Source organism: Zingiber officinale, chromosome 9B (genome assembly GCF_018446385.1).
Source record: "Zingiber officinale cultivar Zhangliang chromosome 9B, Zo_v1.1, whole genome shotgun sequence".
NCBI classification, from domain to species: Eukaryota; Viridiplantae; Streptophyta; class Magnoliopsida; order Zingiberales; family Zingiberaceae; genus Zingiber; species Zingiber officinale.
Window position 1 is genome coordinate 7,275,441 of NC_056003.1, and position 22,551 is coordinate 7,297,991.

Genomic DNA, 22,551 nt, shown 5'->3' on the forward strand with positions numbered 1-22,551 from the left:
GTTGCTGTAGCTCCTGTACGCTCTCTTTCTCTTCCTCGTCAAAGTTTGGTTGACTAAGTTGATTAAAAAAAAACAAAAAAAGTAATTAAGTGAATTGTTTTGAAAAAAATAATGGTAATTTATCATAGAGTATTTAGATTTATGAATTGATTAAACACCTACTATACTTTGATGTTTATTAAATAATATATTCAATTTTTTATTTTTTTCACTTTACCTCGCAATAATTTATTTATTCTCTTTTCTCTTCTTTATATGCATATAATTTTTTTTCTCTTCTCTCTCTACAATGCATGTATCCTCTTGTCTCTTTCCTCCAATCTTCTCTTTCCTCTTTCTTTAGGAGATATGCATGATGTAAAATATAATATGGGTCTGATATAATTTCATATCAAGTCCACAGGATGAGAGTTTAACGTATTTCTTTCGATAACATTTTAACACATTCGGAGAAGTCGAAATATGCAATGGACGATACCGTTGGATTCCTTGCAGTCTTAGAAATCTATAGGACTTGAAATGAGTCCAATCCGAGGTCTCTAGGTCCATCAGTGGGTTTTAGCCGAGATCTCTAAATCCATCGGTGAGTTTTGGTCAAAACTCATCGATGAACCTAGAGACCTCGGATTAGACTCATTTCATGTCTTATAGATTTCTGAGGCTGCAAGGAGTCCAACGGTGCCGTCCATTGCATATTTCAACTTCTTCGAAGGTGTTAAAATATAGTCAAAAGAATCAACTAAAACAATCCAATGTGGACCTGATATAAACCATGGGCCTGATATGGCTTATATTAGACCCACGTTGGGCCTGATATGGCTCATATCAGGCCCACGTTGGGTCTGATATGGTTCCATATCAGGCCCATTTGGGTTATTTTAGCTGATTTTTTCTATAACATTTTAACACCTCCGGATCAGTCAAAATATGCAATGAACAACACCATTCAATTCCTTGCAACATCAGAAATCCACAGGACTATAAATGAGTGTAATTTGAGATCTCTAGGTTCATCAGTGGATTTTGACCGAACCCCACTGATGGACTTAGAAATCTCAGATTGCACTCATTTCAAGTCCCGTGGATTTATGAGGTTGTAAGGAGTTTAAATATGCTATCCATTATTTATTTCAGTTCCTCGGAGGTGTTATAATATAATAAGAAAGAATCTATAAAAATTTTCACGTTGAACCTTAAACATGTATCAGAAGTTAATTATTTTCCCTTATCAAATCTCGACAACTAGTCAATGCTTATTGACTAGGGTTGTACATCAATTATCAGTCTTCCTGTTCATCTTTTAATAACATATCGATTATTACTTTAACCCGGGATGAAAGTGAACAGATCTATTCTGCTACACAATTTTTTAGCAACACAACTAAAGCAACATTTGCTAAATTAACCTCTCTGCAAAGTGATTAGCATAAAGTAGTTTCGAATTATCTTGACTGCGTTGTGCATGGCATCTAAATTGTTCATTCTAATATCTGATGTTAAAGAAGTAAGACTTGTGTAAAAAGAATAGCGAAAAAAAAAGGAAATCGATATGACCATATAATGACTTTGAGAAGATATAGAGATAGAACAATGTAATGCTATCAATCCAACAGATGAAAGGAAAGAAAATGGATATGATGTTATTGAATTATTCTTTAGACTAACATATTTGGTTCATTTTAGACCCTTTTTTTTTGCTGTCCAAAGTTAGCAGACATAGATGAGGAGCATAAGGTATTGATCCTCTTTCACTAACGAACTTTGAGGAAGAATCATAACACAGTAAATACGTACCAGCAAGGATAAAAATCACAACATAGTAATCGTAGAGATTTTTCCTTATTATATTATAACACCTCCGAGAAGTCGAAATGAACAATGGATAGTATATTTAAACTCCTTGAAACCTCATAAATCCATGAGAACTGAAATGGGTGCAATCTGAGGTCTCTAGGTCCATCAGTGGATTTCGGTCAAAATCCACTGATGGACCTAAAGACCTCAAATTGCATTCATTTTAAGTCCTGTGGACTTCTGAGGTTGCAAGAAATCGAATGGTGCCGTCCATTACATATTTTGAGTTGTCTGAAAGTATTAAAATGTTATAGAAAAATAGCTAAAATAACCCAACGTGGGCTTGATATGGTTAATATCAGACCCACATTGGGCCTGATATGGTTCGTATCAGGCCCAGTGTGGGCCTGATATGGTTCTATATCATGGAACCATATCAGGTCCATATTGGGCTTGATTTATCTCATGGTGGAGATTGTCTTTTAATAATTCTTATTTTTTTTTAGTTTGGTTGAGATTGTTATACCATATTTTGTCAACTTTAGTGGATATGATGTAACAAAGGTTTAATGGGCAGTCAAGTAAATATTCATACCAAGAAAATATGCAATGCCTGCTCCAATTGCTAGTTAGAAAAATTCCAGTGTTACCTGTATGCAATCAGATCTATGACTATCAAACATTCTTTTTCCATCAAACTCATTTTTTAACTATTAAATATTTTTAGGAACCAATTGTGGAATAGAATGTCAAAAAGGTGATTGTAATGCACATACCTTGGAGACTTGATGAAGCACATCATGTCCGTTTGAAGCTCCTCCAAAGGACTGGATCAAATTTTCGAAGAGCACCATCATAAGTGGTAGAGAAACTCCATTCCCCGTGGCACCAAGTAAACCTAACAACATCAAGATGTAATTTTTGAAGTCTGCGAAGGAGAACAATTTGTAAAAGAGCACGGTGAGCGTGCTTTGATTTTGTTTCTTGTCCTTCCGACTCTCTCGCTTGTTTTGTTACTCCCCAGTAAACTTCTGTTACATTATATCGATTAAAGAAAAAAATATGGTATAACAATTTCAGCCAAACTCAAATAAAATAAAAATTATCTAAAAGACAACCTCCACCATGAGATAAATCAGGCCCAACATGGGCTTGATATGGAACTATATTTTAATACATTTAGAGAAGTTGAAATATGCAATGGACGGTACCGTTGGAGTCCTTGTAGCCTCATAAATCTACAGGACATGAAATAAGTCCAATCCAAGGTCTCTAGGTCTATTAATGGATTTTGACCAAAATTTACTGATGGACAGGATTGGACTCATTTCATGTCCTGTAAATTTATGAGGCTGCAAGGAGTCCAACGGTACTGTCCATTGCATATTTCAATTTCTCTAAATATATTAAAATGTTATCAAAAGAAATACCTTAAATTCTAATTTCGTGGACTTGATATGAAATCATATCAAACTCATATTATATACTTTATATGCATATCTCCTAAAGAGAGAGGAAAGAGAAGGTGTTAGGAAAGAGAAAGGAGAAAACATGGAAAGAAATTCTATGCGTAAAAAAGAGAATAGATAAATTATTGAGAGATGGAATAAGAATAATAAAAAATTGAATATGTTATTTGATAAATATCACAGTAGTCTGGTAATTCATAACTGGACGTGCACTTCTTATAAATTTTGGTAAATTATCGAAAAAATAAAGGCGTCCAAGGAAGATATTTCATCCCGCTACAAAGTTCCGGTATAACAGGACCTGGAAAACGTTATGTCTCTCACGTTTCCGGCTTGAGGAGCGGCACAGCGCGATATGCATCGCCCCGTTTATCAATCAAACTCATAACGGCACGAGGGATCGATTTATCTATCGGTTCGGTGCGCAACATTCTGTGACGGGCGTGATCCGGTCGTAGTACCAACTGTGTCACGCAAAAGGGCAACCCAACAATAGTACAACCAGGCAGCGTGTCGCCGTCCCCATCGCCCCGGTTGGCCCCATGCTGCTTCCCCGCTCCATGTGCTCTCAAAACTCTCGCAGCTCTCCCTCCCTCCCTCGCTCTCTCCGCTTATTCTCCATCACCATGCTGCTCCTCGAATCTCCACTCAAACCCTAGAGCTTCCCTGACCATGGACGATTTCCCGCCGCCCCGCCACCCGGCGACACTCCTCGATCTAGTGGTTTGCGCCGCCCTTTTCATTTTCCTCGCCCTAGCGTCCGGCACCACCGTCGCTGAGACGGACCCCGGTGATCTGGCGGCAATGCAGGCTCTCGCCTCCGCTCTGGGCGCCGACCGCGCCCTCTCTTGGTCGCCCTCCTCCGATCCCTGCTCCTCTTGGAGCGGCGTCGTATGCTCCGGCGTCCGTGTCACCGCCATCCAGGTTGGTAATAAGAGCCTCGCCGGGTCACTTCCACCCGACGTACGCAACCTTACTCATCTCGTCCGCCTCGAGCTCCAGCAAAACCGCCTCTCTGGGAAGCTACCTTCGCTAGCGGGGCTATCCTCCTTGCAGTTCCTCCTCCTCCACAGCAACCTCTTCTCCTCCATTCCTGATGACTTCTTCTCCGGGCTGTCTTCTCTCCAGGCCGCTTTCCTTGATGACAATCCCTTCTCCCCTTGGAATCTCCCCGCATCTCTTGGCGATGCCGTTGCTCTTGTGAACTTCTCCGCCAACACCGCTAATGTCACTGGCTCCCTCCCTGACTTCTTCGCTACTTCCTTCCCTGGGCTTGATCACCTTGGCCTTGCCTACAACCTGCTCTCCGGTCCCGTCCCTGCAGCTTTTGTTGGCGCCCCTTTACGTTCGCTCTGGCTCAACAACCAGCAGGGCTCTGTCCGCCTCTCGGGTGGGATCGCCTTTATAGAGAACATGATCGCCCTCGAGGTGCTATGGCTCCAGTCTAACGACTTCTCCGGGCCTCTTCCCGACTTTTCTAGGCTCACTAATTTGGCCATTCTTGAGCTCCGAGATAACCAGTTTTCCGGCACTGTGCCCAGTTCTTTGACTGAGCTCAAGTCGCTGACTAACGTCACCCTCACCAATAACTTGCTGCAGGGCCCTTTGCCAGTCTTCCCTGCTTCTGTGAATCTGGACCTCAAGCCTGAAAGCGAGAGTTTTTGTCTCGCGAAACTAGGGAGGTGCGATGACCTCGTCAATCTCTTGCTTTCTGTCGCCAAAAATTTTGACTACCCGGTTCGTTTTGCACACAACTGGAAGGGGAATGACCCTTGCGGGTGGGAGGGGATCACCTGCGACGCCAATGGCAACATCACTGTGATCAATTTCCAAAAGATGGGCCTGAATGGTACAATCTCACCGGATTTTGGTTTGTTCACCTCGTTGCAGAAGCTGCTGTTATCAAATAACAATCTCACCGGGACAATCCCCTCCACGCTCATCAATTTGTCTGCGCTTAAGGAATTGGACGTGTCCAATAATTCGCTTTGGGGGAAAGTGCCCATATTTAGTCAGAATGTAGTGGTGAGGACTGATGGAAATGTACGTATAGGGAAGGATACTGTTGCTCCTCCAGGATTGCAACCTGGTGCCACTCACAGCGGAAGCAATCCAAACCCAGAAGTCTCTGCTGATGGAAATAGCAGCGGCAGTGAGAAGCCATTTTCTGGGCCTGTAGTTGTTATTGTGGGTTCAGTGATTGCCATGGTTGTTGCCGTCAGCCTTATTGCATTGTCAGGCTTTTGCTATTACAGAAGAAAGCAGCAGAATTTTGGTAGAGTTCAGAGTCCAAACACAACAGTGATACACCCACGATATTCAGGGTCTGATGATTTGGTTAAGATCTCAGTTGTGGATTCAATTGCCAATGGAGGCACAAATGCAAGCGAGTCGTACAGCCAGACGAGTAGTGGTCCTAGTGATGTTCATGTAGTTGACGCAGGAAACATGGTGATCTCGATTCAGGTTCTTAGGAATGTCACCAACAATTTTAGTGAAAAGAACATATTGGGTCGTGGTGGTTTTGGTACAGTCTACAAGGGTGAGCTCCATGATGGTACCAAGATCGCAGTCAAAAGGATGGAAGCTGGCATCCTAGGGACAAAAGGCTTGAATGAGTTTAAATCTGAGATTGCAGTCCTCACCAAAGTTAGGCACCGGAATTTGGTTTCACTTCTTGGTTACTGCTTGGATGGGAACGAAAGGCTCTTGGTCTATGAATACATGCCCCAAGGGACATTGAGTCGACATCTTTTGGACTGGAAGGAAGAAGGGCTAAAGCCTTTGGAATGGAAGAAAAGGCTAAGCATTGCCCTGGATGTGGCAAGAGGTGTGGAGTATTTGCACAATTTGGCACATCAAAGTTTCATCCACAGGGATCTTAAACCTTCAAACATCCTCCTTGGGGATGATATGAAAGCTAAAGTTGCAGATTTTGGCCTTGTACGCCTTGCTCCAGATGGAAAAGGTTGTTCTGTTGAAACAAGGCTAGCTGGTACATTTGGTTATCTTGCTCCAGAATATGCCGGTAGTCCTATTACCCAACTCTGAAATATTATATGATATGAACCTGCATGCTCAGAATTTCCCTTGATCTACTCTGTAATATACAATCCAAATTAGTACCTCAATTCCCTATCTCTCCTACAATTAGTCATGCAACTAGGATGGTTTATAATTTTTGAACTCGGTCTTTATCCTATATTTGTGTTGATATCAATGATTACTGCTAGTATGCAACTAAAATGCTCGTAGTCTTTGAATTATATGTTTATTCTATATTATTGCTATTATTTTCGTTCTAATGTGCTCCTGAAATACTGCACATTAACTAACTTTTTCATTCATCCATTTTTGAGAAGGCTAGTTAAGGAATTTTATGCTTAGTTAAGTAATGCTATATTAGATACTTGTAATTTGGAAAAACTGAATACCATAATCTTATGTTCACAGATACTTGTAATCTAGAATTTTCCTATTTTCTTCCCTTATTGTGTTTGTTGGATCAATATTCTGCATCTGGGTTTCTATCCTACGCACATTTAACTCTAGATATATAATCCTAGTTCATAATGAATTATTTTTGGCTCTCTTTTTGAATTTAATCTCTGTACTCGAATTGGGGGCCAAGTACAATACACCATTCATATAGTATTGATGATAGTTGTATTTAGTTTGAGGTGTAGCAGGACTTACCGTAGAAACTTTCCTATTTCCTAAAAAAAAAGGGTCAGGGACATTCAATGTTACGATGGTAGGATTGACATCCCATCAATCAACAACTTTTAAACATCAATCATAAAAAAGAAAAAAGTAGTTAGAAAAAAAGAGAATTTACCAGAGTTGGATGCAAGTTGAATGCAGTAGGAATTTTGCAACCTATGCATGTGACAGTGGGGGTTGTAACTATAGGCTGTTTATTATTATTATTTTCTGTGAATATTCTTCTATGATAGAGAAATACCTATCAGCCTCTAGTCGCACATAACTAAAAGGGGATATTTGCATTTGTGGTTCGTAATTATGATGTCCAATTTGTTCTGGTCTGGATAAAATTAACAATGGTAGGGGTTACTTGCCTGACTTCCAGGAAGAATTCGATGTTCCAAATACATTGATGGTGAGGTTATCTACAAAAAATAAGGATCAACATGATATTTTTCATGTTAATAATTTCTTAGTGCCTCATCTTTCCGTTTTTAATTCATCTACTGATCATCTATATACATTCTTAGTGACGGGTCGAGTGACGACAAAGGCTGATGTTTTTAGCTTTGGAGTGGTATTGATGGAGATAATCACTGGTAGGAAGGCTCTTGATGAGAACCAGCCAGAGGAGAGTGTGCACTTGGTCACATGGTTTCGAAGGATGCAACTTAACAAGGACACATTCCGGAAGGCCATTGACTCAACGATCCATCTTGATGAGGAGACCTTTGCAAGCATCAGCACAGTTGCAGAGCTAGCTGGTCATTGCTGTGCTAGAGAACCTCACCAAAGGCCAGATACGGGGCACGCAGTCAATGTCCTTTCATCACTTGCGGAACTCTGGAAGCCATCCATTCTGGATTCTGAGGACAGTTACGGAATTGACCTTGACATGTCTCTTCCTCAAGCACTAAAAAAATGGCAGGCATTTGATGACAGCAGTCGTTTTGATGGAGCCACATCATCATTTGTGGCAAGCTTGGACAACACTCAGACCAGCATACCAACAAGACCACCAGGCTTTGCAGATTCCTTTACCTCAGCTGATGGAAGATAAAATTAACAGAAGAGAACTAGAATTATGCAGTTCTGAGCTCTGTTCATTCTTGTGTATTGTTTGGTTTTGTTCATCATCACGTTTCTGTTTTTCCGTCTTGTGAATGTATCTTAAGGCCATCTGAACTTGATTATCATAAAACCTTCTCAGATCACTTCCTGGAGCTTGCCTGCTTTTATGTTTATTAGCAACAGCTAGAGTTGCCGACTTGCAAAATTGCGTTTTCCTCACTCTACCTTTTTATATATGTTTGCATGTAGGCAATTATGCTGGTAAGTTGCAGGTTCTGATCACTTTCCATCTACTCCTTAATAGCTCTAAATTAGCAAGCCTGAAGCCAGCCCTCGCCACGCGGAAAACAGTACAGGGAGTGCTTCAAAAGCGTGACCCGGAGTCTCCTCACGCGGGCATTGCTCGTAGCAATTGTACCAAAAGGTAGTAGAGTACTGCAGGTTGGTGATGAGTATTGCTATCTTTATTTCAAGAATCATGTTGCACATGTAATGTTCTGCGTCTGTTTCCAATTATAATTTTTATTTAGTTTTTAATGCGCCTCATTCGCTCCACTTTTGTATGGATAAAAGCTGGCACTTCCGGTTTCATTTTTTAGGTCAACATTAGCATGGCCAAAGGTAATTCCCTAGAATCAAGAAATCAGATGAGGCAAGAGGTGGACCAGAGGTAATTACAATTAGCTAAGTTTCATTACCGTCATTTAGATTTTAATTATGTTAATTTTTCACATTTAAATATCTAATTATATATATATATTATTGTAATTAAAATTTTCGAAAAAAAAATTAATGATTAAATTCAAAAGCAATTCATACTATTATTATATTATGTTAGATTATTTAGGTCTAGCATCAACTGGAGCATATGTTACTTCTCCTGACCATGTGAAGTGATGCTGGTAGGATGGAAGTGACCTGCCTGAACAATTGGACCAGGCTAGCTCGATTGATTGGTTAGTCAAACTGAACCGATTCTTTGTCGAGTTAAGTCAGCTTCAACTAAAAGCATGTATCAGGAGCATTCTACCGTCCAGTCAAGGAAACAACTTTTCTTTGCGTGAGTTGTCTTGCTGCTCCATCTTTCTTCTACTATGACTTGGTTTGTTTCTACTTTTTTACAATAACGTGGTTGCTTTAGAACGCTTGTTTGATTTTGCAATTAATTTATTGAAAGGGAAACCAACTGGTAGCCTATAACAGCTCCATATTCTCTGAAAATCTGCTAGTTTCCAACTGTATCGTTAATGAAATACCAATAGGTTCCAACAAAATGTGTCAAAGCTAGAACCAATGTAGGGAATTTATGAAACTTGTTAGAAGAGCACATAAGTTTTGAGTTGTCTAAGGGACTTGCAATTATCTGCAATGAAAGAGGAACTAGGCATGGAAAATTAGCAAAAGTAGAGCATAACTATTCATGCAATAAATAAACCATTTGAAGTTTAGTCTTGCACAATCCAGAACATGCTTTTTCTTACACGTTTGCAGTATCACTCAGCTTATTAGATCTTAATTAATCAAGTATTCAAACCTGTTCATTATTTTAATATAATATATGGAAATTCTAGATGTAGCCGCAAATGCTCAAATGGTAGGCATGATTCAATTATTCCAAGTTCACTACCGCCTCTAGAACCTAAAAGTGATCATAGTTCCCTACATTTAATGGCATACATTACCTGTAAAAGGAGAAATAACACCTATAATCTTGTAGCTAAGTTGAACAAGATGACTAATCACTTAATGACTCTATGACCAAGAATCATAGATGTTGACCTCTTAATTCACAAAATGAAAAGTTGAATGGGTTTATATGTATGGAAGAACTTTAAAAATTGCAGTCTCTCTTCCAGATGCCAGTTGGTAGGTAGGAGTTACAAGTCAGCTTCTGGAGATGTTAGACTCAAAAACACATGGATGCACATTATTTTTAATCTTTTCCATATGAACTGTGCGGTATGTTTGATTTGTCAAAGTTCCATACTTTGAATCAACAGTAAATCAATCAACGTTTGGTTTTTGTATTGGTGCTTAGGCTATCAGGTATATGGATTCACCTGATGATTTAGTCTTCTCACACTATCACAGAAGAAAAGGATCATTTACTCTTCTCACAACCCTAATTTGGTAGATTAAGTACATAAACTTTATTTTGATTAACATTAATTTTCTTGCAACTGAACCCATTATCTTATAGCCATGTTTATACGTCGGTCCACTTTCAGATGGAATAGTCACTCTTTTTAACACTAATATATTATTTATCTTAAACATTTGGGCAATTTACATCATAAAATTTTATTTTGATAGAAAACGATTCTAAGCTTTCCAAGTGTGAAAGTTTTAGAGGAAACTATGTGAATATATAATCAACTCCATATGTGAAAGTTCTAGAGAACCACATAATTGTAGTCAACGTTTTTTTTTTCTTTATGGAAATCAGAGCATTAAAAGACTCTCAGTTAACTCTCAGGAGCCACATTAATTAACGCTAGAAACTACATCAAATTCCGCATATGTGAACTCTTGCAGAGATCAAATATCGAAACAAAATAATGTGCCTTGGAATTCAGTGGCCGCACCACGTAGATGCTTGGACTATCACAATTTTGGAATTCAGTTTCTCCCTAGGATGGTTAATTGTCAACATGTTGCTAATTTAAGGTCTAAGTTTTAATCTCGATATATCATCTTCTTCATTCACTATTCTAAGAGTTAATAGTTATTCATAATTTATTTTTTTCATATGATCCTAGGATAAATTGACAAGAATCAGTACAATCATCTTTGCTAATTTGGACTATCACAATCTTGCCCTCGGGAGGTAAAGGGTGTTAAATTGTCATTTAGACATCTACAGTTCAATCCCTAATTATGACGTATTTGTAGAGATTTTTTTCTCTAAATAAAATGTACAATCACATAATACTAGACTTCTGGATAGTCCGCTGTGAATACTTTCTGATTTATCTTGATAGTTGGTAGGAATCTTTTGAGGCTGGATCAATCGTCTCAAATTTGATGTTATCTGATTTATCATTATTTTTTAGACTATCGTAACTTCGGGATGGCCGTCTGGGAGGACGAATTCTCTGATCCATAATTTACAGACCAGAGGATCCACTAAATGTATTCATTAATTTTAATGAACCCTATCTATTTACATATAGAGTCAATTAAAATCAATCAATTAAAATTTATGGATCATTCTCTTATCCTTAAATTATGAACTAGAGGATCCTATCTGATCTGATCTGGGATCGCTTGGGTCCCTTTTGCAGAAATTGGACTATCACAACCTTTACTTCATTGGACTATCACAATCTGCCCGAGTTTTGTGCTGCATGCCAACCACAAAAACAAACTCGTCACGTCTCAAAGCCTGTGACTCGGAATAGATCAAAACATTAAAAAACAAAAAATTAAAAATGATTGAACCAGTAACATCATCGGATCTGGACAATTAATCCAATTCCATAGAAATTTTCGCTAGAAATCAAGATCAAAATAAACATGTTGATTGACGTATCATTAAACCCCTACTTATTATATATATTTATCAATTCATAAATTTTTTAAACCAGATTAATTCTAACAAAATAAATGATAAGTACATAAAAAAAATCTCACGAAAAAAAGTATAGATATATAAATTTAAATTTATGATCTATTATTTTTATTTTTTTATGGATTCATTGAATATTTCACTAAGATTTTTTTCTTTGTGCATATTAACTTTTTATTATATTAATTTAAAATATAATATTTGAAATCCTATGTATGAGAGCAAGTGGCACCAAAACGCTTTAAACGACTCATCAATAAATACTGATCTTAATCTAAATAAGGAATGAATGAACGATACGAAAAGACAGAAGATAATAATAATAATAATAATAATAATACAGGTCAATTTCTCAATGTGAATAGAAGGTAAGTGATGGAACCTTCAACATTTGAATAATTGACGTAAAAAAAAAAACGAGATTAAAAAATAAATAGATCCGTTATCTTAGTGGTCTTCTTAGTATCGGTCTAATGGATATGGAGGGAGATTCATTTAGATACATAGGTCATAGGCGCATGGCGGGGTAAACTCCAGGTCGTCAGTTCCTGAGAATCGTCCTTTGATCAGTATGCCAGAAATACCATGCGCCGACCGGAGGCTGACATCGACATTGCTTTCAATCCAAAGTTCGAAAACAACCAGCCTCAGTAGTATAGTAATTGCCACATAAAATCAGTCTTTACATACCAAACACAAAAGTACGTCGTTTTCACTGCTCAACAAATTAAATTACATCCCCCTAATTAAATTAAGAAATTTGTAGCTGCAGTAGATTTCTAGTCCTCCCGTCCGAAATTTGAGCCAGTTCACCATCTCCAGAACTCGGCTTGTTCTCTATCCTCGATATCATTCTCGGCGCCCCTTTTATCTTTTTCTGTAATGGGTTGTAAGGGGATGAACAATTTGGGAATCAATCAGTAAGTGGGGGACACAACACAAATATTGAAATTCTTGAGAGGTACAGTAGTAAAATAACAAAATTTAGACACAGATTTTCACGTGGGCACTTAAATTGGATCATGTTCCGCATGACTTAACTGATATCAGCTCTCTAGAATTATCCCTCCTAGAGGAGAGGTCGGAAATCAGAAATATCACAGAAGTCAGAAATCAGATGTCAGACATGTTCGGAATACGTATTCCTACCATTTAGTTCATGATCAGTCTGGTGCCCAAAATTACGAAAATAACGGAAATCAGTAATCAGAAATGTTCAGAAGTGAAACAAATTAATTGCAGGGAATAAAAGACCATTGCTTTTAAAAAGATATAGAATTTACATAATAGGTCCACTTACCCTTTCCTTAGAAGTTGCTACAACGGTGACCTCTTCTTCCTTGCACAACACGAATCTGCCGATGTTCCATCTTCTCTTACGATCCAACCTTCCCTCCGATAGGTGTGAGGTTATTTATAGTGGTGGAGGTGAAGATTTGGTCCCCCACTAACCCCACTACTTCCCCCTTTCATTATCCCACCACTCCATTATAGTGGTGGGGGTGAGGATTTGATCATCCATTAATCCCACTACTTTCATCTTCCATTATCCGGCCAGTCTTCACATTTCTCCCTCCTTTTGTGAAGTTTCGTCCTCGAAACTTGGCTTGCCTTAAATCTCAAAAAGATGTGGGTATAGTACATGCATTTCCTCTTCCCGTTCCCAAGTAGCCTCCCTAGTAGTATGGTTGGACCATTGGATTTTAACATACGGAATAGTCTTTCGTCTCAACACCTGATCCTTTGAATCCACGATTCGAATCGGGATCTCTTCATACTTCAGGTTTTTCCTTAAGTTTCCTTGAGTCACTAACGGTTTCGCCTTCAGGATATGACTCGGGTCCCCTACATATCTTCTCAATTGAGAGACATGGAAGACATTATGGATTCTTGATAACGCCGGAGATAAGGCTAGTCTGTATGCTAGGGAACCGACCCTTCTTAAGACTTCAAATGGTCCTACGTATCTAGGACTCAGCTTCCCTGTTTTTCCAAATCTCGCCACACCTTTCATCGGCGATATCTTTATGTGTACTTGCTCATCGATATCAAATTCTAAGGGCCTTCGTTTTGCGTCAGCCCAACTTTTTTGACGATCTTGGGATATCTTTAGTCGCTCTTGAATAATTTCCACCTTACGTACGGTGGCTTGTATAAGCTCGGGTCTCATAAGAGTTTTCTCTCATATTTCGTCCCAATATAAGGGCGATCGACATTTTCGTCCATACAGTGTCTCATACGGTGTCATCCCGATACTGCTGTGGTAGCTATTATTAAAAGAAAACTCAATTAAAGGCAGCAGATCGACCCAATTTAAACTAAAATCTAGTGTGCATGCCCATAGCATATCTTCGAGTGTTTGGATGGTCCTTTCCGTCTGCTCATCCGTTTGTGGATGGTAAGCGGTGTTAAGAGTCACTCTGGAGCCCATTGCTTGTTGGAAGCTTTTCCAAAATCTAGACGCAAATCTTGGATCTCTGTCGGACAAGATACTCACTGGTACTCCGTGTAGTCGCACTACGTTATCCATATAAAAGTTTGCTAGCTTGTAGAGATTACAATTTATGTGGACTGGTATGCAGTGAGCGGACTTGGTGAGTCTGTCCACTATTACCCATATTGCGCCATGACTCTGGCGCGATCTCGGTAACCCTACCATGAAGTCCATTGCGATGTGTTCCCATTTCCATTCTGAAATTTCTAATGGTTGTAAGAGTCCCCCAGGTCGCTAGTGTTCGACCTTCACTTGTTGACACACCAAACACTTAGCTACGAAGTCTGCTACGTCTCTCTTCCTTCCACTCCACCAGAAGCTTTTCTTCAAGTCTCTATACATTTTTGCGCTCCCGGGACGAATCGAGAATTTAGATTTGTGTGCCTCAGATAGTACTTTCTTTCGATGGTTGTCAATATCTGGTACCCATAGTCATTCCCTCATCCAAACTGCGTCATTATAATCTATCTTAAGTTCTAAAGCTTTTCCATCCTGTACTTGGGCTTTGAATCTACTCCAATTAGAGTCTTGGTTCTGGCTCGTTTTGATTCTTTCGCGTATGCACGGTTAGGCTGACACTGAAGTAAGAATCATCTTTCCCAAATTTTTCCGGCTCAAAACATCCGCCACTTTGTTGGCTTTTCCTGGATGGTAACTGATGGTGAGATCGTAATCCTTGAGCAGCTCAATCCATCATCTCTAGCTCATGTTTAGTTCCCTTTAAGTAAATAAATATTTGAGGCTTTGGTGGTTGGCAAAGGTCTCACATTTGACCCCATATAAGTAGTGTCGCCAAATCTTTAAAGCAAAGACTACTGCTGCTAGCTCGAGATCGTGGGTAGGGAAGTTTTTTTCGTATGATTTTAACTGTCTTGATGCATATGAAATCACTCTGCCCTCTTGCATAAGCACGCACCCCAGGTCTCCTTTCGAAGCATCACTATAGATGGTAAAACCCTTGCCTTTGGTGGGTAGAGTCAATATTGGTGTCGACGCTAGTTTTCCTTTCAAGGTCTCGAAGCTCCTCTCACACCTCTCACCCAAATTGAACTTAGAATTTTTCTGGGTGAGTTAGGTTAGAGGTATGGTTATTGAGGAAAATCCTTCGACGAATTTCCTGTAGTAGCCAGCTAATCCTAAGAAGCTTTGTACTTCGGTAATTGTTGTCGGTTGTGGCCATTCTAGTATCGCCTCCACCTTCTTTAGGTCCACTGATACTCCCTCCGCCGATATGATATGACCCAAGTAGGTTACACTTTTTTTGTCAAAATTCACATTTCTTGAACTTGACGTATAATTATTTCTTGCGGAGGTTTTCGAGGGTAAGCTGAAAGTGTTCTATGTGATCTTCTTTACTTGATGAGTAGACGAGGATATCGTCGATGAATACTACTACAAACTTATCTAGGAAGGGTTTGAGGTCACGATTCATAAGGTCCATGAATGCCGTGGGGGCGTTTGTTAAACCGAATGGCATTACCGTGAATTCGTAATGCCCGTATCTCGTTCGGAAAGCAATTTTCGGGACATCTTCTCCTTTGATTTTCAGCTGGTGGTATCCCGACCTCAAGTCAAGCTTGGAATACACTTTAGCTCTTTTGAGTTGGTCGAACATATCATCGATTCTTGGCAGAGGGTATTTGTTCTTGATGGCGTGATCTTATTTACCCCCCTATAATTGATGCACAATCGTGTGTTGCTGTCCTTTTTCTTTACGAACAACACTGGTGCTCCCTATGGTGATGTACTTGGCCTTATCTGCTTCTTATCCAGTAGCTCTTGGAGTTGTTCCATGAGTTCCGCTTAGGCCATTCGGTATGGAGCCTTTGAAATCGGTGTGGCGTTCGACACTAAATTGACCTCGAACTCAATTTCTCGGTCCGAGGGTGCCCCTGGAAGTTCATTTGGAAATTCCCTTACTATCGGTATATCTTCTAGTCTTAGCTCGGAATCTTCCTTGACCTTGCTTAACATTGCAAGGTATACTTCTTCCCCACATTTCATGGCTTTCCAAGTTTGAGAAGTGGATAAGAGGTTTTCCACTCCTTAGCTTTACCATGGAACACGATCTCTTCTTGATCTAGGGTTTGGAATCGAACGGTCTTCGTACAACAGTCCTCCAGTGTGTGGGTTTTTGCTAGCCAATAGTACATTTGTCGGAGCGGTGAGTCCTCTAATTTTGTCTTGGGCCTCTCGCAATTCTTCTAGGGCATCTTTGAGTTGTTTCTCTACAGCGCGTTGATAAAAGGCAAGTCGTGTTACGTCTGCTCGGAGGTGGTCGGTTAATTCCTTAAATCTGGTCTTTACTTGTCGTTCGCATGCTAAGGCCATTTTCAATTCCTCGATCTCTCTCTTTCTAACTGCCTAGTTGCATTGGTTGTATTGGCCATCGTCCTATACCCTATACAGTCAGGAAATTTCTTCACCTAGGTTGCCCAATGGTTCGATTGTTAATGTATTCTACATCTATCTATATATATATATACCTATAAAGCTTTGGAATTTTATCCAAAATTTGAAAGACAGCAAAATATATACATAACAGTACAACTTGAATGTTTATCGGATGTTATGTACGATCAACACACAATTAGGAATAAATTTCATAAAATTACATGAATAGAGAGAAACAAAATTGCTAACGACAAGTAGATAAAATTTTATAACATAACGTGAAAATAGGTAAGTTGCTAAAAGGTCAAAATTTGATCACGTGAACATGCAGATAGGAGTTCGATAATTTCAAAAATCAATAAGGGTCCACTTAATGTCTAACAGATGGTAAAATTATTAAGAATGACCAGGCATATTCTTAACCCCTTGGATCTTTCTGTACGAGGAGTTAATGGTAACTCGACCAAGGGATAAACTATCATCTAACACCTCAGGCCTAATGGTGTAATAACTCTTCCACGTATCCCTTGAGTTTAAGAGTGGACCGACATCGACGTTTTGAGCTAGCCCCTAATTTAGCAATCAATATAGAACTTGGCTCTGATACCACTAAAATGTCACACCCCACGATCGGGACCGACCAGGGGCTGACATCGGCGTTGCTTTCAACCCAAAGTTCAAAAACAACCAACCTCAGTAGTATAGTAATTGTCACATAAAATTAGTCTTTACATACCTAACACAAAAGTACACCGTTTCACTGCTCAACAAATTAAATTACATCTTCCTAACTAAATTAAAAAATTCGTAGCTGCAGCAGGTTTCTAGTCCTCCTGTCCGAAATTTGAATCGGTTCACCATCCCCAGAACTCGGTTTATTTTCTGCCCTCAATCTCATTCTCGACGCCCCTTTCATCTTTATCTGTAATGGGTTGTAAGGGGTGAGCGATTTGGGAATCACTCAGTAAGTGAGGGACACAACACAAATATTGAAATTCTTGAGAGGCAGTAGTAAAATAACAGAATTTAGACACAAATTTTCACGTGGGTACTTAAATTGGATCATGTTCCGCATGACTTAATTGATATCAACCCTCTAGAATTATCCCTCCTAGAGGAGAGGTCGGAGATCAGAAATATACCAGAAGTCAAAAATCAGATGTCAGATATGTTCGGAATACGTATTCCTACCATTTAGTTCATGATCAGCCTAGTGCCCAAAATTATGAAAATAACTGAAATCAGTAATCAGAAATGTTCAGAAGTGAAACAAATTAATTGTAGGGAATAAAAGGTCATTGCTTTTAAAAAAAATACAGAATTTGCATAATAGGTCCACTTATCCTTTCCTTGGAAGTTGCTACAGCGGTCAGCAATGACCTCTTCTTCCTTGCACAACACGAATCTGCCGAGGTTCCGTCTTCTCTTACGATCCAACCTTCTCTCCGATAGGTGTGAGGTTATTTTATAGTGGTGGGGGTGAAGATTTGGTCCCCCACTAACCCCACTACTTCCACCTTCCATTATCCTATCACTCCATTATAGCGGTGGGGGTGAGGATTTGATCCCCTACTAACCCCACTATTTTCACCTTCCATTATCTGGTCAGTCAACATAGTGGCCAATTTTTTTTATTTACCCAAATGAGAACCCTAGTTTTAAAATTATCAAAAAAGAATATTAAAAATAATGTTATTCCCTTCCTATCATTACTGCCAACCTCCTAAATCCCCTCTCTCTCACTCGTTGTTTTCCAATATATCCCCTCTCTCCAAAATTAAAAAGAGTTTGATATTTTCTCATATCAGGCCCAGCGTGACTTTAATATTTTCTCGCATAAGACCCAGCGTGGGTCTGATATGGTCCTATATCAAGTTCAGTGTCGGTCTAATATTTTCTCACATCAGGTTCATCGTGAGTCTGATATGATCCAATATTAAATCCTGAACTTAATATTTTTGTATATAAGATCCACCAGGAGATACATTAGAAAATAGAGAGGAGATTTACGTGATTGATAAAAGGGATAGGAAAAAAATAATATTAATTCTAAATAATTTTTAAAATAAGATTTTTTCTTTTAATAAATAAAGAACATGACCGTTACTTTTACATGGAAAAAAACCGTTCAACCTTAGCTTAGTATTAAATATATATGTACATTTAAATTTATTTATTTAATTTAATAATTTATGCAATATTATTTATTTACTTGACTTTGTGCAAAACAAATATGGATAACGTCTTACTTTTAAATTAGTAGACACGGCTTTTTATCTATAAAGGTAGAATTCTAAAATTATTAAATATAGTTTTAAAATTATCACATCGTATACCCCTTCTTATTTTATCCGTATTAATCAACTAATGTTTTTTTATCAATCGGAATCGATTTCGCTTTATACCGAGATAATTAAATTTTAAGTAAATCAGCAAATACTTTACTCTATGTTTTTAAAAAATAAATTTAGATAAAATTAATTGATGGATCACAGATGTCAAGACATGAAATTAATTTATATATATTTGATTATCTCTTCTAAATATATTCATATCCTCAAATGACATTTGATATATTAGTCAATTTTATTTCAAATTAGTTGATGGACCAAATGACCTTAGATTGAAACTAGTTCATCTATCTCGTCTGATTATATTCATGCTCTCGAATATCAATATGACTTAATATATTAATAGCAATGATTTTTTGAACATGAATATATTTAAAAAATTTAATCCATATTAAAAAAATTCCACTGATAGACCAAACTGCATCAAATTAATATGAAACTAGATCCAATATATTTGGCTAGTTCCTTTGATTAAATTCATACTCTTAAATATCAATTTGACCGAATATATTAACAGTAATAATTTTTTGAACACAAATTAAAAATTTCAAATATACTTGTGTTCAAAAAAATCATTGCTCTCAATATATTTGGTCAAATTGACGTTTGATGGCATAGATATAATCAAGAGAGGTAGTTAAACACATATAAACTGACTTTATATCAATTTGAGATCATTTGGTTCATCAATCGATTTTGGACAAAATCAACTAATGGATCAAATGATCTTGGATTGACATAAAATTAATTTCTATATATTTGTGTATTATATCCATGTTCTCAAACTTTAATTTGACTCGATATATTAATTGAGAGCAATAATTTGTTTAAACATAAAAATATTTAAAAAATTTAACCCGTATTCAAAAAATCTAGTTGATGGATCAAATAATTTTAGATTAATATAAAACTAGATCCTATGCTTTCGGCTCGATTTAATTCTCCTGATTATATTCTCAAATATCAATTTGACCTAAAATATTAAAAACAATGATTTTTTAAATATAAATATAAATTTTCATTTAACTAAAAATTAAATTTAAAAATAATTATTCATCAAACACTCTAACTTTATCTTCTATTAACTTTTAACTTCTATTTCTAAACCCTCAATATTTTAACAGTCATTAATTTTAAAATAGTCTTTCTAAAAATCACTTTTAAATTTTAAAAAAAAAAACTCTACCCAAAACTCAGCCTAATTGCGTTTTAACAGTTGTTCACGCCATCTTAAAGTGAACTACTGAAGTGAATTACCACATGTAACTCATGAAAATTATTTAATGGGCGAGAATAATAAAGCCGACCGGCCCAGCGGTCCACTGTCAACCGGGTCAATTTTCTGGCTTATTTATATGACACGTCGAGCTATGAATATTAGGCCACTGGGAACGTGCTCTTTCTCACCGTTTCTTCCCCGCGGTTTAATGGTTCAAACTTCAACGGTCAACATTCAAATCAACGACAGGCCTTTCTCTTTCAACAAGCCAAAATTATATAAACACTCCATAATTACCTCCATTTCTCCCACTACTCTACTTAAATCTAGCCAATAATTCAATTCAATTCAATTCCGATCCTGATTCATTGATAGATTTGGCTCGATCATGGCCATGCCATGGAGGAGGAGTTGCCGCAAGCCCAAGGCCAAGCCGGCGGCCGATACGCCGCCTTCGAAGGTCCCGGAGATTGCCATCTCGCCGCACTTCCGGTGCCCGATATCACTTGAACTGATGAAAGATCCGGTGACGGCGTCCACCGGCATCACCTACGACCGGCAGTCGATCGAGACGTGGCTCGAGCTGGGGCACGCCACGTGCCCGGTCACCAAACAGGAGCTCCGCTCCGACGTGCTCCTCCCCAACGTCGCCCTCACCCGGATGATTCAGTCCTGGTGCGAGGCACACAGCGCCCTCGGCGTGGAGCGCATCCCCACGCCGAAGGTCCCGCTCTCCGTGGCGCAGGCAGAGGAGATCCTCTCTGGGCTCGCCGACGCCGGCTGCAGGCGCGACGCCGGGAGGTGCGGAGAGCTGGCGAGGAGGGTGAGGACCCTCGCGCGGGAGAGCGAGCGGAGCCGGCGGTGCCTCGAGACCAGCGGCGCGGGAAGGGCTTTGGCGGCAAGTTTTTCGGCGTTTTCGGCGGAGTATTTTGAATTCCCAGAGCTTTTGGAGGGAGTGTTGGCGGCAATGGCAGCGGTGGGCGCAGCGGCGGTGGACGCGGAGGCGGCTTCGTTTCTCGCTGCGCCGGAGTCCTTGAACGTCCTCGTGGAGATGCTGAGGCACGGCAGCCTGGCCGCGCGCTTCAATGCGGCGGTCGCGGTGAAGTCTCTGCTGGCCGCGTCGAGCAGGGCGACTTCGGAACTGGTGTCGGCGACCGAGGGGATGGTGGAGGCGCTGGCAAAACTCGTGCGGGAGCCGATCTCGCAGCAGGCGATGAAGGCGGCGCTGGCGGCGATCTACTACATGGTGAGCGAGGACGAGAGGGCGGCGGAGATGGCGGTGGAGCAGGGAATAGTGCCGGCGCTGGTGGAGTTGCTGGCCGAGCCGGAGAGGGCGATGTGCGAGAAGGCGCTCGCCGTGCTGGACGGGTTGCTGTGCTGCGAGCGAGGCAGGGAGGCGGCGTGCGGGCACGCGCTGGCGGTGCCGGCCCTAGTTAAGAGGATGTTCCGGGTGTCGGAGGCGGCGACGGAGCTGGCGGTGTCGGCGCTGTGGAAGCTGTGCGGGGATTGCCGGAGGTGCTCGAGGGAGGCGCTGCAAGTGGGGGCGTTCCAGAAGCTGCTGCTGCTGCTGCAGATCGGCTGCGGCGAGAAGACAAAGGAGAGAGCAACGCAGCTGCTCAAATCGCTAAGTGGACATTGTTCAGGGAAACAGCATATCGACTGTGTTGATACCGTGGATTTTAAGGGAGTTATCAAACACGTCTAATCATATCACTAAGATGTTCTTACAAAGATCTTTTAAAAAATAATTATTAGGTTAAAATCCTCTCAATTCAATATTATGTTTAGCTCCATGGATGGATACTACAGATACAGATACAGATGGTATTCACATAAATATTTAATATAATAGATTTTAAAGTTAATTTTCAACCTATATAAATATATTTTATTGAATATATGATCTCTACTAATACGGTGTTAGGATCGAAGTTAAAAAGATTAGTTGATGTGAGATTAACAAGGTCACATGACTCGATCGAATAGTCCAATCGATTAAACCTTTTGTCTAATAGAATTCTAAGTCATCTCAGTTCAATTCAGAACCTAGTCTAATTGATCGGATCTTTTATCCAATCGGATCCCGAGTCCTCCCGGCTCGATGAAATCCCAAGCCATCTCAATTCAATTCAGAATTGAGTCCTCTTGGTCTGATGAAGATACTAGTTGTACAGTTCGATCGGACTTCTTATCCGAGCGGATAAGGACTCCGAATCCTTAAGATGGTCAACGTTCCTTAACCGACTCGATGTTGTCCGAGAATGAGGTCTGACCGGACATTAGAGGGGATTCTATTGACCTATCAGCCTAATGATTTAATATTTCTTTTTGACATTTTATATAACTGTTGTCCGAGAATCAAAAGAGTATTTTCTATGAGGAAGGTTATACCATACAAAGTACAAAAATGTTGGATCTATTTTAGAAAAATTATCAAAATGTTAAAATAGTTGGCCCTTTTTTGGAAAGATGTTGATGTATATGCA

General features: G+C 39.4%; 2 protein-coding genes across 2 annotated transcripts; both read left to right on the forward strand.

Moving 5' to 3' along the window:
• The first annotated feature begins 3,815 nt into the window (after positions 1–3,815).
• On the forward strand, positions 3,816–8,182 carry LOC122024713 (receptor protein kinase TMK1-like). The gene is made up of 2 exons (XM_042583384.1): positions 3,816–6,291; positions 7,499–8,182. The coding sequence occupies exons 1-2, from the start codon at positions 3,936–3,938 to the stop codon at positions 8,026–8,028; spliced, it is 2,886 nt and encodes a 961-aa protein (XP_042439318.1). The 5' UTR covers positions 3,816–3,935; the 3' UTR covers positions 8,029–8,182.
• Positions 8,183–20,364: 12,182 nt separating this feature from the next.
• Positions 20,365–21,890, forward strand: LOC122024159 (U-box domain-containing protein 21-like). The gene has a single exon (XM_042582715.1). It carries the CDS (start codon positions 20,454–20,456, stop codon positions 21,768–21,770), a length of 1,317 nt encoding a protein of 438 aa, XP_042438649.1. The 5' UTR covers positions 20,365–20,453; the 3' UTR covers positions 21,771–21,890.
• Positions 21,891–22,551: the final 661 nt, after the last annotated feature.